This window comes from Netta rufina (genome assembly GCF_964035555.1).
Source record: "Netta rufina genome assembly, chromosome: 1".
Lineage (NCBI taxonomy): Eukaryota > Metazoa > Chordata > Aves > Anseriformes > Anatidae > Netta > Netta rufina.
This window is the reverse complement of record NC_140123.1, coordinates 154,012,811-154,029,480: the sequence shown is the minus strand read 5'-3', so window position 1 is coordinate 154,029,480 and position 16,670 is coordinate 154,012,811. Positions and strand designations below refer to the sequence as shown.

General features: G+C 43.1%; 1 protein-coding gene across 2 annotated transcripts in view; it reads right to left on the bottom strand.

Moving 5' to 3' along the window:
* Nucleotides 1-2,649: 2,649 nt before the first annotated feature.
* The window catches only part of EP300 (EP300 lysine acetyltransferase), a 62,913-nt gene continuing 48,892 nt past the window's right edge, over nucleotides 2,650-16,670 (bottom strand). For both annotated transcript variants that reach the window (XM_084303447.1, XM_084303448.1), the window contains exons 23-31: nucleotides 15,739-15,806; nucleotides 14,203-14,353; nucleotides 13,719-13,865; nucleotides 13,215-13,328; nucleotides 11,246-11,411; nucleotides 10,601-10,765; nucleotides 8,345-8,506; nucleotides 7,598-7,879; nucleotides 2,650-6,306 (exon numbers count right to left, since the gene is read on the bottom strand). In XM_084303447.1, the coding sequence (XP_084159573.1) occupies nucleotides 4,072-6,306; nucleotides 7,598-7,879; nucleotides 8,345-8,506; nucleotides 10,601-10,765; nucleotides 11,246-11,411; nucleotides 13,215-13,328; nucleotides 13,719-13,865; nucleotides 14,203-14,353; nucleotides 15,739-15,806 (3,490 nt within the window). In that variant the 3' untranslated portion in view covers nucleotides 2,650-4,071. The remainder of the gene's footprint in view (nucleotides 6,307-7,597; nucleotides 7,880-8,344; nucleotides 8,507-10,600; nucleotides 10,766-11,245; nucleotides 11,412-13,214; nucleotides 13,329-13,718; nucleotides 13,866-14,202; nucleotides 14,354-15,738; nucleotides 15,807-16,670) is intronic.

Sequence of the window (16,670 nt, the reverse complement as noted above, 5' to 3'; positions counted from 1 at the left end):
CCTTGTGGCAAAGAGCATTGCCAGCAGATCAAGGGGGGTGATTCTTCCCCTCTAACTCAACACTGGTGAGTCCACCCCTGTGTCCATTTCTGGGCTTCCCAATACAAGAGACACAGCTACTGGAGACAGCCCACTTGAAAGGGCTGTGAAGATGATTATGAGACTGAAGCACACCCCTCACGAGGAAAAGTTGGAACTGTTTAGCTTGGAGAAAGCTTAGGGGGATCATACCAGTGTGGATAATTACCTGATGGGGGAAGAAAAGATAATGGAGCCAGATTCTCCTCAGTGGTGCCCATGGACAGGACAAGAAGCAGCGCACACAAACTGAAACAAAGGAAATTCTGTTTAAACATAAGAAACTTCAGTTCCTGTGAGGGTGGTCAAGCACTGGACCAGGTTGCCTGGAAAGGCCACAGCACCTCCTGGAGATACTCCTTTGGACACGGCCCAGTACAACCTGGTCTTGATGACCCTGCTTTGAGCACAGAGGTGGGCTGGACGATCTCCATAGGTGCCTGCCCACCTCAGCCGTTCTGTGATTCTGCAAGGAGTCGTTGTGCTGAGTGGAGGATCTACGATGCTAGAACAAGGGAGGCGGTGCAGACACAGTCGCAAGATGCCACTGCCCAGTGCTATTGCAAGGTACCAGTAACCAAGTCACTGGAGCAACTGGGAGCTAGGTAGAACCAGTTTTAGATATAACAAGAAGCGTGCAACATGCAGACAACACTCCATAAACAGCAAATGTGTATATAATGTGGAAAAGTGAACCAAGTGAGAATAGTAGTTGTTGTTGTTTTACAGTTGATCCCATAACTGAGGGAGAAACCATGAACACTATACTCCTTCCCCGACAAACTCACTGTGAGCTTGCCCCATTTGCAACTTCAGTCAGTGGCAGTGGAAGGGGCAGACACTAGAAAGTTGGTGCAGACATCCCTGAACTGCATGCAATTTTACTTTAAGCCTTAGTAACATTGTAGCTGGACAATAAATCTTTGTATTGCTAAAACTTTTCAACACTAATTGGTGATTAATTCTTAACTTTGTGTAGGAGTTCTTTTTGCTGGACCAAGTGGCTAACAACCTACTGCCATGCTGGAGCCCCACCCTTTCCCCAGTCAGCTGTGGTTTGGCTCAGCTGGTGGGCTCTGGTTCTCTGCTGAGATCAGGGAAAGCAGAGCAGTGAAGGGGGAAGGAACCCCATGCAAATCCAAAGTCCCCAATCATCCGCACCACCTCAATAAAACATTTGAACTTGGCTCACAAACTGCATCTACGAAAGAGACAGAGCAGCTGTGCTTTCACATGAAACATCTTGGTGATGCTTCAGCAAGTCACCGCGTTGATGTTCAAGTTTGGAAGATTTGTGGCTCTTTGAATCAAACCTGCTCTGCCAGGTGTTGAAGCTTCCCCACTTCAGCAAGGGCCAGATGCTGCTATGCAGGCCGGGACAAATTCAAACCAGATTTTTTTTTTTGTGCTAACATCGGAAAAGTTTGCTTGCATTCAAGCCTGTAAGTTGGGATATACAAAAAGCATACACGAGCCAGAAAGCCGGGTACACTTTATACTTGTCTAGTCAAAAAGGATTTTCATTTATGCTACAGCCTAACAAGGCCCAAGGCTCAAAGTAAAATGAGGCTCTGCATGGGTACGGGGAAGGATGCAAGCTTTGTCTAAAATGGAGAACCCAAGGCTCAACCATCCCACTCCACTGCCCTGGCCTTCAACATGGGGCTTTGTGGTTGCTTCTCTCAGTGCCTCCCACTGCAGATGCAGGAATTGGGGGCTTCAGGGGCTTGGTGCAGAGCTGGCCGTGCCCTCATGGGAGAATGCCAAAGCACAGGGCTGTTTTTTTTCTCTGAGCCTTCCAGGGACTTTCCACCATCCTGCTGAAGGCTTTTTGCTATCAAGTACACCTTTCTATCCACAGGACAATCAATCTACTGGTGCTTATACCCAAATACCACGCATTTTATTCCCATTTTCTAACAGCCTCAAACATCCATCCACTTTGCAAGACACCATTGCTCTTGGACAACACTTGGCTGCAGCTCCCTTCCATCCAGCTTCCCCCATCTTCCGCCAGCCCTTTTTCCCCCTGAGGGCAGCTTGCTCACACCATTTGCTGGGGTTTGGTGGACACAGCAATGCTCACACCACACCAGACTTCCAGACCTGGACCCAGGTCTCCCAGGTGCACAAGTTACTCCCTCTGCACCCAGCAGTGTTTTGGGAAGCCCGCAAGGGACCCACCACACAACACACGACTTTGACATGACAGGATTAACACCACGTGCAGGCAGTTGCACACAACTGGGGTTGCTACACACGCATGCCCCAGCTGAAGCATTTCTGTGCAGGAAAACCCCAAAACAGACGGAGGTGCCTGACCTGCAGCCGTCCCAGCGCAGTGCCTATGGGGACACCCACACAAGCTTACCTCACGCCCCCGCCTTGGTGCCAAAAGTTGTACAATGTATTCCAAGTGAAATAGGATCTTTTAATGTCACATATCCAAACAATAGTTCTCATCTCCAAATGGAAAATAGGTCCTTTGAACATCAGCTGCTCCCAGCCTGGCTGAGCAGGGTGCGGCGCAGCTGACTGGCACAACTGTTGAGGTCAGACCTCGGTTCTTTGGTAAAATACATGCCACGAACAAACGCGAATGCAGAGTTGTACCCAAAGCGTCCATTTATAAGACTAATCGTCACTCCACGTCCCTTATTATAGATTTGCATTTTAAAACAGTCATATACATTAAATAGCTCTCCAACTTCTCAACAGCAAACACGGGAAGCAGCACAAAGTCGGCCACCCCGCCAGTTTATGAACAAGCAACACATGTTGGAGCGAAGGGAAACATTAAAAACAGGCGTTCTGTCTCACACAGTTTATTTAACAATAGGTAATAAGAAATCAATTTTTAACAGTCTATACAGTGATCGAAAGTTCGTATTTATAAGTAATCAACTTTAATTGCATGATTTACAACAGCTGAGGGTTTTTTGCTTTCTATTTTCAAGTTTTACAGAAGGTGGAAGAGGGTGGGAAAAGGGCATGGGAGAGAGAGAGAGAAAGCAAGCATAAAGAAGAAACCCCAGGGACTTTCTCAGGTTAAAATCATCCCATTGGAATTGTTTCTTACCCTCTTTTTTATTTTTTTTCTTTTGTTAGATGTAAAAATAACGAAAAAATTCTTTCAAGAAAACAGAAACCACAATATATATACTACATCCATTTGGCAGCTGCCCCTGTGTATTTGCAAAAATGTTGTTTTCTCTCTACATGTACAAATTATTTTAATACTTGAAGTTTTTTTTTAAGCTCAGACTCTTGTATAGAAAATTCTTGGAGGACAAAAGTAGACTTCAGGAGGGGACTGAGTTATTTAATATTTTTACATTTTTCAAAGAATTGACATATTTCCAACCAAAGAGGAAAAGATTGGTATTTACTTTAATATATATATATTTATATATGTAATGTATTTTTAAAGCAACATTAACCCCTTTTGTCCTCCGGTTTTAGGAATAGTTTCTCCTGTGTTGTTGTCTTTAAAATGTTTTTGTTGTTGTTTTTTTGCAGTGACATGAAGAAAAACCAGAATAGGGAAAATGTTTACCATCTGCCTCAGTAAATAATAACTATCAATATTACATATTTTCATTAATTTAAAAAAAAAATAAAACCTATTGGAGGCATGAGTAGGGTGTCCTTTGGTGAACAGCCAAAAGATCACCCTCTTCCCCTGACCTCCCCAACGCACACGAGGAAAAAAAAAAAAAAAAAAAAACAAGAAAAAGGACTGGTTATGATTCCAGCCATAACAAAAATATATTCTTTGTACTCTACTGTCCCTCAGGTTCGTTGTTGGTTTGTTTTTAAAACCACAAACTACTGCTGCAGAGTTCAGATGTGTCCAGGGAAAAATGTTGTTTTAGCTAAGAAAGATTCAAAAAAATTTGTCTTCAGTACAAAAAGTCTTGAGAAAATAAGTTTTTTTTCTTTTTTTCTTTTTTTTTTTTTTTCTTTTTTTGCTCCCAAAATGCTACAACGTGTCTAGTGTATGTCTAGTGTACTCTGTGAAAGGTTTGAATTCAAGTCTGAGTTCTCGGAGCTGAGCCCCAGTTCCGTGGCGCTTGTACCATGGAGGCCTGCCATGCCGGGATTGCTAGCAAGCTGGGAAAGCATTGCACTCTGGTCCGGGCTGGCAAAGTGCCCTTGATCCATGGGGTTAGCCTGGGCAGCTACCAGTCCTGGATGTGGGGAGCTGGTCTGCGGGGAGACGTGGTGTGGAGAAGGCTGAGGTTGCATCCGGGGGGACGGGCTGGAATGGGGGGGCTGGGACTGGGGCCGCGGCGAGGGTACGGGCTGCGGAGAACGCACTTGGTTGGTGAGCGATGAAGGGAGCTGCTGGCCCTGGAGGTGTGGGGACTGGGCCTGGGTGGGGAGCATGTGCTGTTGGGGGCTCATAGGATTGGGCTGAGCTGGGGACCCCATCTGCTGCTGAAGCAGCCTCTGCTGGAAAGCCTGCTGCAAACTGGCTCCTGTCTCTGCACTCATCGCCTGGGGGAGCTGGCTTATCTGTCCCATGTTTCCTTGCTGCATCTGCTGCATGTGGTGCTGCATTCGCTGCTGCTGTTGCTGCTGTTGCTGCTGCTGGGGGTACCCCACGCCCTGGGGCTGCTGGAACTGGTTGTGGTTGGCCATCCCCGGCCCCAGCGCGGGTCCCGCTCCTTGCTGCTGCTGCTGGCGCTGCTGCTCGATCATCTGGTGCCGCCTCATCAGGAGGTCGCGGAACTGGGGAGCCATCCCCGAGTGATTCATGTTCATCTGCTGCGCCTGAGGATTCATCCCGGCCATGGCCTGCTGCGGCTGCTGCTGCGGCTGCTGCTGCGGCATGCTGGGCCTCTGCACGCCCGCCTGCATGGGGTTCATGTTCTGCATGGCGGGGTTGGGGTGCACCCCCGCCTGCTGCCCTTGCATGGCCTGCTGCGGCTGGAGCCCCGGCTGCCCCTGGGGCATTCCGGGCTGCCCCGGCATCCCCTGGGGGTTCTGGGAGCCCGCGTACTTGGCAGCCCGCTGCTTGATGAAAGCGGCCAGCAGCTGAGGGTTGGAGTGAAGGATGTTGAGCACCTGCTGCTGCTGCATGGGTGAGCTGGGAGACCTGAGAGTCCGCAGGAGGTTTTGTAAGGCTGCCTGGGGCAGAGGTGGTTGTTTGGGCTGAGCGGCGCCAGGGACCTGACCCATCCCTGGCTGAGGTGCCATATTCATCGGCTGACCCGGCTGGGCCACGGACATCATGGATGGCCTCTGCATCCCCGGCTGCAGCTGAGCTTGGGGTAAGCCCCCCTGCACCCACGGCGGCTGCTGCTGGATTCCTGCCGGCCCCATGCCTTGATCTATATGGCCGCCGGGACCTCTGGCTATCTGCGGAGGGTTCATTCCCATCGGCGGCATCTGGGGCATCTGGTGCTGAATCGGCCTCTGGAAAATCTGAACCTGGGCCATCTGCCGCTGGGTCTCCGCCGCCCGCTGGATCTGCATGGCCATTTCCACCGCTGCTGGAGGAGGCCCCTGAACCGGCGGCTGAGGTGGCTGGGGTGGAGTCGGAGGAGTCACCTGGCCGCCTGCCTTGCCCTGGGACACAGCGCTGGGGGGCTGAGTTCTCGGCATGGAGTAGGGCGGCATGCTGTTGGGAGGCGCGGGCTGAGGCTGCGAGGCGGGCTGCGGCGGAGGCTGGGGCTGCGGGGTTTGCGGCGTCGGGGGCTGCTGGCCCGTCGGAGTCGTCGGGGTGGCTGGTGTGGGCGAGGGCAACCCCTGCTGCTGGCCCACCACACCGGTCCGCTGCATGCTCGCCATCCTCCTTCGGAGCATCTGCGCCTGTTGCAAGCGGTGCTGAAGCTGCTGCTGCCGCAGCTTGTGTTTGATGTTGAGGCAGAAGGGCACCGGGCACTTGTTCTCCTGGCAGTGCTTTGCGTGGTAGCAGCAGAGAGCAATGAGTTGCTTGCAGATGGGGCACCCGCCGTTGGTTTTGCGTTTGCAGCCTTTGGTGTGCTGGACAACCCGTTTCATCTTCTGACAGGACGGCAGCGAGCAGTTGGCATTGCGGCACTGGCAGGCGTGGACCAGAGACTGGATGCAGCGCTGGATGCTCAGGCGCCGCGAATCACCGGGGCTCTGCGTGGTCGCAGTCTGCTGGTTGTTGCTCTCGTCATCTAGACCAAGGCCTAACTTCTCCATCTTGTGGTCGTGATTCTTAGTGTTATAGCAGGTGATGCACAGGTCGTAATCCTGGAAAGACAACGAAGGCAGAGTTATCAGTGATCCCGTAACTCCATACAATAAAATAAATGCCGTGCTACCCCAACAAGTTGCTCCCTGACTGTTCCTTCCAGGCAAATTGTTGCTTGAGGGAAAAATTTATTTTTTCAGGCTACGTTGAGGTAGCAGAGAGGAATAAACCCAAATTATTGCCAGGGAAAGCACATGGGTGTAAGGGTGTCTGAAATTTACACAAATAGCTTGAAAAACAAGTTTGCTCTGGGTTAGTAAGTCACATGTGATTCAGCTGGGCTGGAAAAATCCCTCTCTTTCCTGATTTAAAAAAAAAGAAGAGAGAGGCAAGGAACAAACAGCTGCCCATCTACTGCCTCTTCAAAAGGAGTACCTTTTCTGTCACTCTTGACCAATTTTCAAAGAAAGCAGAATGAAAGCTGCATTTCCAAGTGAGTTAAACTGCAAAGCGTACTGACAGAAGAATAGAACAGCATTTACATTCTGTGAAAACAACAGCCAAAGAGTCCGGGCTCAGTAACTGATTTTAAGAAGATCCAAGTCCTCAGGATTCATTAATCCATAGGAAATTTGGAATTTATTTTCCAGTATATATTGCAAAATGAGAGTATCAAATTGTAACTAGGGATTTTCAGAACTGAATCCAAGGTAGTCATTTAATTCCAGCAGGCTACAAAATTAAATTAAGCCAGATTCAGGATTATTCCAGCTTCTGGAGGACACAGCATTGACACAGGTCACTGGGCTTCATCTTCAAACACCCTGGGTATTGCAAACACTTCTAGGACAAGTATGCTGTTTGCTACTACAGACTGACAACAGTTTAGCAGAATAGTCACACAAGTACAGGAATCTGTTTTATAGCACAACAAAATCTCTGTATTGGTAAGCTGATGAAGAACCGTATTTAGAGAAATATCGCAGCACCACTCTGACTCTGGAGGAAGAAAGGAAGAATTGCAATTCAGAAGAATCAAGTAAGCCCACTATTACAACTCAAGCAATCGCTACAGTTTCCAGCTGCTTAAGCAGCAGTACCTTAAATGAACTATGGGAAACACCATTCTGCTATTTTAGTTCTTCACAGCGTTAAAGTAGGAGACAGAAATCATATCAAGTAGTCAACTAATAGCATTATCTGATACAGAAAACATTTCCTCTCTTTTCTAACTGCCAGAAGATGAGCTGTAGAGATCTTTTTCATTAGTTAATATTGTGAAATTAGTTGAAGAGCACTCTGGGCACAGAGATACAGGCACACGAGTAGGGAAAACTTCACCAAGCATACCTCACAAACAGTGCAGTGCCATCTGGTCTCCACATGATGCTTGCACTCATTGCAGGTGTAAACAAAGCGGTCTTGGCTCTGCGTATGCAGCTCCACCAGCATGCACATGGTCGACCACTGAGCCCTTCGTAGTGAGGAGAACTCCAGGTGCTTGTCTCTAGCAAGGGTTAGGAAAGCATCGCGCCCGTCCATCAGGTCACATGGAATGAGTGGGTCAGGCTCAACGATGGCAGGCAGGGAGTTGGCTGCAGGGCCAGCAATGAGACGGATGACAAAAAAGACCTGAGAATCAAAGAAAAAAGAGTTAATGCCAGAATTTAACAAGATGTTTTCTTCACCAAACTACATTACACCGAGTGCACAATTCCAGGCCCAGCTAACACTCAAATGATGTGCTGCTAAGGTGGTATGTTTGTAAGGATTGAGAGATTTCAAACCGCCGGGTGCACTGCAGGGTCACCTTCAGAAGCATTAGGTAACGTGTGCTGGACTGAACAGACTAACAGTCTGGACTGCCACAACAGTTTTACTGCTAGGAATTTCCTTACACATGTGCACAGTTGGATTAAACCCACTGCCCTCATAGCAAAGAACGCCCTGACTTACTGGTACCTTTGTCTGGTGGGCCACCCATTTCCCCAGCCATACCTGTATGATTTACAGCACACTGATTTGTTGAAAGTACTAAGGTTTTGTACACTTGCGTACTTAAGTACAAACTATATTTCTCATTCTATCAGCTCTCACCTCCTTGTGTTTCTCCATAGTGGCATACAGCTTCTGGGAGAGGTCATTGGACACATTGGGCATGCCAGGCTTCTTCTTATTGCCACGACTCAAACTGCTCTTGTTCTTACTTGTCTTCTTATTGTTCTTCTTTTTGGCATTTTTGCTGTCTCCTTTGCTCACCTGGTAATTTTAAAGGCATTTTATGTCATGTATCTTTATGTCATGTATCTAAGTTACACCACATCAACATTTTATTACTTTCACACCTTTTATAACTGCAGGACTAAAACTCACAGTAATTCACTCCAAAGACACTTACCATGGTGTCCCCTGAAAGGAAGTTAAGATTACATTAATTCCACTGGAATCACTCCATAAGATAACAAGATCAGCAATGCATAGCTCCAAAAGCACTAAAAGCATAAATGCTTAGGAGGGATAAAGGGATAAAGAGCACTAAACAATATTTATCGAAAGTTGTTCGTCTCTGACAGCTGAATGCTGAAGAACCTGAATAATCACAAATGGGTTCAGCAAATGGCCCTCGCTGCATTTTAAAACTAAAAAAAGCAGAATTAATATTACACTAACTGTAGGTAAGAGACTTAATCACCTAGATTTACCTTGTTACACCCCTCTGTCCAACAGTTCTTAACTGTATAATATTAAACTGATTTTTATATTAAGTTTTTCTTCCAAGTCCAAAAGGCCTTAGCAATATCATTTCTAGTATGAGGATATGATACGAGGAAGGTGCAACAGTTAAAATGGGTCAGCTTCACTTCAGTTATAATCAATTAGCAATGAACAGTTTAATCTGTACGTCTGAGAGAGTCTCTCAAAACACTAGAGCATATGATAGTCAAGAATCAAAGCAATTCTTAATTCAAATAAGCTTTTAGCTAAGCTTAAAATAACTTTGTCAGGATGGAAATTTCCAGTGAACACGAATGATTATCACTTAATTTGAGTCCACAGATTATTATTGCCTAAGATTTCATTGAAATCTGGGGTAAATAACAAGTTCAATTTATTTTTAGTAACAAGGTTGAACAGCAATATGCTGCAAGCTTTCCCCACCATGAGTTTTTGGACCAAACTGCTGTGAAAGATCAACATAGGCACTGAGAAGCATCACACACACAGCTAGGTCAGGTTCCTCAACACTGGTTTCTGATAGATGAGAGAGATGTGAACCTGCAACTATGCCAAGTGGGGAAAAAAATGACATGAAATGATGCCTCCCCAAGTAACTACTTATTGCTAGTTATTGCAAATTCAGTATCAAGTTGCCTAATTCCCAGATGGCTCAAACTTAGTTTATGCAAAAGCCTTGAAAGGAGGCGTTGCAAAGAGCAGCACAACTAGAACATGTGGTTCTCCTGCAACATTAAACTAACTTTTTGATGCAGAAATCTTTTAGGAGAACGCTGACTCTAAACCAGAAAAAAATTCAAATATCTCATAAGATGAGGAAGCAGCAGCATTTAAACAAGAGTTAACTAGTAAGTTCTACTGTGTGAGTAGGATTACTTTTCACCACCTCTTCCACAAAGAGCTCAACAAAGCAAGGACAAATGTATGAATTCCACATCTGCTCATTTTCAAATTTATTTTTGAAGAGGTATAGCTTTTTTTGTTCTGTGTGGAATGCGAAAGGATATTTTTTGCATGTTCTCCTAAAAAAAATTGCACAAGATACTAGCAAAAAAAATCTGTAGTTTAGGTAGCCCTACAACAATTCAACAGTATTTTGTGCTTTACATCCTCAATACTGTAAAGCTTGCCACTTAAAAAACAAAACCCTCAGTTGAGTAAACCACTAAATCAGAGCTGTCTTGCTTTCTCCAAGTGTTCTGCTAAGATCACTGTTGTAACATCTAGGTTGGAAAGGAGAGACACTGTCCAGAAGCTAAAGCTTAAGGAAGAAGCTTCCAAGCCAGGATGAGCTTGCAGCATGAACATGGATAATTGGATTTCAGCAGCAAAATATTCAACTAACAGTTGTTTCACTTTAATTGACTTTGGTAATTAGTTAGGTTTATAGCCATATGAACAGCCACTGCTAATAGAAATGTAGCTGATATTCTACCAAACTGTTAATTTATAAAACGTAAATTTGAATTTTCCATTACAGCAAAAGGTGAAAAAGCCAGCCATGCAAATAGCCTAGTAGTGTTTTGTGTGTTTTTTTTTTTTTTTTTTAAATATTCAAATGACTATAGGTAATCACAACTTTTACTTTAGATCATGAAATAATGGAAGCATTCTTACATCCGTGCTTTCATTACTAGTGTTCTCTTCTCTCTTCCGTTCTTCTTCCTCTTGCTCGAGTTCCTTAATACTCTCCTCTAGAACATTCGGCCAGAAATCCCCTTCAAAGTAAGGTAGCTCTTTTGCACTTGTTAAACGGTCTTCTGTCGCCTGCTTAAATATATCCTGAAAAAAGAAAACAACATCTGGTTACCACTATTACAAATCAAGTGAGTAAAGACAATTTTCAATACATGATAAAAAGGCACTAAGATCTATAATCACTGACCTCTCTACACTAGTTGGTAATTCCAAAGATTTTACCTATTCCCAACTTTGTCAGCAGCCTAACCCTGAAATCTTATTTAACACAGGAAAACCAGAGATTTCATAAATTCTTTACATTGAAAAAATTAGATCCTTATACAGCATTGCTCACAAATTTGGTTTATTCTAGGTAGTCATTTTAAATCTACCATTAGAATTGATTTCAGAAGCTACATGCTTTGAATAGGACAGGTTAACTCTAAGCTTTTAGTGCTCAATTCCCTTAAAACTGATGTAGTACACTCCCAGAATCAGACAATGCATAAGGCAAAGAAAAAAAAAAAATGAAGATGAGACTGGTCAAAACCCTCCCACAACACAAACATGCACTTAACAAACCTTGTAATCATGGACAATGCGCTCTGACACAGACTTGTCCAACATCTTCTTGTACCACTCTTGCAGTCGTTTGGGTTTGGGTATCTTTTGGTCGGGAGGATGACAGTGGAAGATGTAGTCATCTCCTTCACTTGGTGGGCATGCCCAGATATGTCCAGTAGTATACCTAGCATCGTTAGACAAAAAGAGTACATGTGGGCTCTGATGATAGTTAATAGAGCTTGCTTCCCTCTCTGCCACCAGATGGAGCTCCCACAAACTTGGCTGCTATTACCAGAAGTACAGTAATTATACATGTAGCTCTCCAAGATCTCAATTCCAGCATTCATTCCAGCTCCATTCACACAGATAACATTAGCACCTTTCCATTATTTATTTATCTATTTATAGAGATTTAGCACTATATACAGAGGAGCTCATATCAAATGCGCATGTTCTTAAGTCAAGGTAAAAAAACGAAGCCTAATGCAGACCTTCAGTTACCACCTGCCAATTAACTAACAAGAAAGACGGAGACTAGGTATTTTATAGTAGGAAAATGCAGAATTCTTTTTCTATGAGACACTAATCATTCATTACCTAGCAACATTTAAGAAACACAATTGCTTAAACACACTTCATTTTTCTACTGTAGATTCTTTTTAACTTTGAAAATCAGTTTTAAAAGGTTTCAAAATTATATCTGGAAATAAACAAAACACAGTCACTATCAACCTATGCTGTTGGGTACACAATCATAAGCACTATGAAGACAGATGACATCCAAATAGTAGCAGCTGCAGAGACTATAATGCCATGAAGATCATTTCTTCATCCTCAGTTCTTCTTTATTAGTTTTTACAAAGAACTCCAGTAGGAGCAATAATCAGATCTCAAGTTAGAGAAAAATAACCATCCTTGGTGCGTTGAGAAACACTTCTGCAGAACCCTACCCAAACCCTGGGAACTGTAGCCAGTTGTCATTCCTTCTGCCTGAGAATGGAGAGATGATATTGCGTGACCAATATTGTTTTCCCAAAATGAGAACCTGATGTTACCCATTAGCACAGAACAGCATTAAGTAAAACTGAGCCTTGAGCTCTACACGTAAGTTTTTCAGACTCACAGATCAGAAAATATATAACAAAACATCAGGAAAGAAGTCTAATGTATGCCTTCGAAGTGTATATATTCATCATAGGTGAACGTATCATCTCTCTGAGGTACTGAAGACAGTACAGTACCACCCACCCCTCCGTTCTGACTCCCTCATTTTTTCTCAATTACCCTAAACAATCCCTAAAAATTTCTTCATGAATAACTCTGCCAAACTATACCAGATACCCTTAACAATAGACTGATGTTTACCTCACTATCTTTCCTACTTCAGTTATCAGTCATTTAATTTGCACCCTTCTCTTTCCTTAACGTGCTCTGTGGTGTTTTGTTCTGTGGTGGTTTTTGTGCTGTCCCATGTATATTCTGTTCTTTGGTGCTGTCCCATGTATACTGTCCTCTTCCTCTAACTTTCCAGTTTCTCACAATTTGAACTACTTCTTCTCTAAGAGGTTTCTCAGTACCCTTGCAGTGCAGACAATACACTTACCTCTCTCCTCATAAACTAACATGGATAAGAACTTACTTGCCAGTCCAAAGGAATGACCTGATTAAAGCAGTGGCGTTTCACAAGGACTGTACAATCAATCAACAAGGCCAGCCAAATTTTGTTGTCCATACAAGGTTAACTTTTCTACCTAGACTTAAAACAGTTTGGAAATGCTTTTTATACCTAGAATATGTGAAACAAGCCTCTCCTGAAATACCTGTAAATCCATTTTTTTTGTCTTCTCGCTTGTAAACAGGTGTTACCAGTTTATTCTATCACTGGTTGATATTTAAACACCGAATTCTGCACAGTAAGATGAAGTAACTTAATTTGACTAAGAACTATCTAGCACAAATCTGCACAGAAAACATTAAAAAGGCTTACCCTAATTTCTTGACATATTCTAGATATCCAATTAGTATTTCGTGATAGACAGCAGTCCTCAAGCATTTAGGGCGGAAGAAATGAACACTGTCGAGGTAAGATATATACACTCGCCTAGAAAAAAGAGGGCATGATGAGAAGCAAAGATTTTAAGTTAGTTCTAGAAATTTATTCACATTTTATATATTTGAAGCATCCAACATAATCTTCAAAGTCTCTAATCCTAACGTACCAGTTTTTGTTATCTTTGCCTCCTCTCTGTAGAGCCATCCAATCCCTCTCCTTAGAATACTGACAGCTGATCCTGAAGTCAGTCTGCCAGCCAGCAACCCCAGTAATAAGTTATTTTAACTAAATATCCCCTCCAGAAGCTATTTTGTTTCCAGAAGCTAACACAAATAACATTCTTCAGATATGCAAGGCTGAAACTCTATGCAGAACCTCAGAAGCTTTACCTAATTGAAACATTACCAAAACAAAATCAGATTTCATGCAGCTACTTACCTTTGATTGGGTGGGGGACAGTCTGAGCCATATTCCTGCACATGCATCCCAAAGAAGCACAAATCTACACCATCAATCTCCTCGAAGGCAAAAAGCGCTTTTGTTCGATAAGGGAAAGACTCCGCCATCTCTCCGTTGTCTACAAATCTGCACATTAGAAGGTAAAAAGGGAATTCCAAATACATCCACGTATTAGAGAATACGTATCAGCATGTAAAGACAACAAGTGCAATTTTAGGGTAATTTTACATTTAAATGCTTACAGACTACTCAAATATAACACATCCACTTTGTGCTATGAAAAAGACAACACTCATCAGAACTAATATGCTCCCGTAGTACCTGTTTGTCAAGAACTGGTTGGTAGCGAGGTTTTGAATCCATCAGTATTTTTTCTTTATAGTAACATACAAGCAAATTCAAATAGCTTTCCCTCCCACCTCCTCCTCAAAACAGATCAAACCTAGAAGCAGATAGAACATACCTTGCTTTCATTCCTGGCTTCACTTCGACAGTTTTGTCAGATGCATGTACCACCCTAACTGTAACCTCTCCTGCCTCCGGGTGATTTTGTCGCCTTAGGAAGTCATTGACTCTGTTCTCCAAGAAGGTACCAAGCCTTGTAGCCGGTAACCCTGCAGGAAGAAGACACCATCTCTGAATATATAAAAAAATCAAAGTGTTCAAATGTGATTTCTCTCTTCAGGTGAGAAATGAAAAGTGACTCAACACATGCAGTACGTTACTATAAATGAAAGCATTATCTTTGAACACGACCCCTTCTGAATAAAGATGAGCTGCCTTTCACCTACAGGCACGCTTATGGTTTAGACATTCAAACAAAGAAACAATCTGCATCTCAACCCAGTTCCTATCTGTCTTTCAAGTCGATCACAATTAAGGTTCCCCTTGAATAGAAGCTTCTAATTACTTAAACTGGATTACAAACACTGCTCTCAGATGTAGCTGAGACGAGACAAGATGTTGCACTTAGAAATATATTCCGTCTTTAAGTCACACTAGTCAAGTTAATCTCTTTACTTCCCAAAGAATCCATTTTGATAAAGAACTACTAAATCACTGTCTGCAAGTAACAGGTTGTTCAGAAGTTTCTTCAAACAAAATGCAGACAGAAGCACAAGCATGGAGTTAGCTGACAAAACCTAAAGCTGAAAGGGAGTTCAAAGATTTGTGGCATAACAAGGCCCGTCTCACTGCTGCCCGCTACTTCTGACAGAGGTTACAGATCTGTCACTCGGCTCTTCCATTTTTCAATTTAAGACTTTCTTAGCCAAGTATACAGCGTATACATCCAGCATCACCATGTACGCAGTATGTATGCCTGGCAACAGATACAGGTTGCTAGAAAGAAAACTTAGGTGGTAACACCTGTATCGAAACCTTTGGTTTGCTTTCCATTTCATGAGAAATGCTGAAGAGAAATTTTTGACTGAGTGCTAAGTCTGTCAGTCCACCCCCTAACCCCACCCCAAATTTCAAGACAATTTACAGTCTTGGACAAACTCCTTCCTCATTTTCCAAAGCAGCAACTTAAGTACCTGCATAACACTGCTGTTAAGTTACATTTGAATCTCCAAACATACTGGTTGACTGGAAATTATTTTTTTTTGAGCAGCTATAGTAAATATTTACTATTTTATGTACACTAAGCTAAGCAGCTTTCTAAAGACTTGTTTTGTCTAGGTGGAAACTTGTGTGATTGCTGTCTCTGTTCCATATAGTGCCTTCAAATCAGCTGCTATTAACCCTGTAACAGATAAAAATACCATGGATCTTGCACTAGCAAGTGCTTTAAAATAGTACATAAATCCTGTACCACAGACTATTAACCAAAAGGCAGCACCTGAGAATGCAGACATTTTGAAGACCACAGAACAGATGTTCAAGAAAGTATCGTCCACCTAACTCAAAGACTGAAACGTAAAATGAGCATAAAGCCAATTCTTCCCCACTCTTAAAGTATTTAAGATTGCTTGTGCAAATGTCATCAGAAACTTACTTTTAGCAGAGAATTTGTTCTCTTTCCTGGTTCGTCCTGTTTTCTTTAGGCAGCCATCACAGACAAAACTGAAGCAGAAATATGGTAAAGTGAAAAACACTCCAAATCAGATCACAAGTTCCTTAGCATCTTATTGGAAACAAAATCTTTCACCAGGTAAGGTCTGGAAAATACCTTAACTGAAAATTGAACTAACAGACAGCACAGAGAATAGTGCCAGCAAAAACAGCTGCAGTACAGGATCCAAGAGGTACACCGCCTGTGTACAGCCCTGCCACAACCTGCAAGATTCAGCCCAGGAAACAGCATCTTTACTGGCAGGTCTGACACCAATTGTTCCAGGAATACTTTAAGTTAAACAGTCTCAAACTGTTAAGAAAAAATACAAGTTGGCTAGATGCCAATCTTTTTCTTTCCTTCTTCCCCTCCTTATTAAAAACAACACTTAAGTACACTGTAGCTTATAAAAAGATTTGCAAATTATTTCTGTTACAGTGTATCTACCTTTTCTGCAGAAATCTGAATGATAACAAAATGGTAAAAAAAGAGCTCTCATCAGGAAGGAATCATCTGAACTCTCCCTATAGATCTTTCTCTACATATAATTTATAAGTTTCTTTAAAGGGATATTAAAGCAATAAAAGACAGCATATTTTGATCAACAGCAACTCCGTATTTAAAGACAGCTACACTGCTTTTCAATTTCATCTGATCAGGGGTCAAGAAGGGGAATTCATCTTAAAATACTTCAGTGGTTACAAAATTTGAAGATGACAAAGCAATCTGAATTGTGCAGAAAATAAATTGGTATGAAATTGTTTCAAACTAAGAACATCTTTTCACAAAGCAGAAGTACCTTTAGACATAAAAGGCTGAAGCATAAGGCTGAAAGGCCTTCTACATACAGGAATGTTAGAAAACTTCACACAATA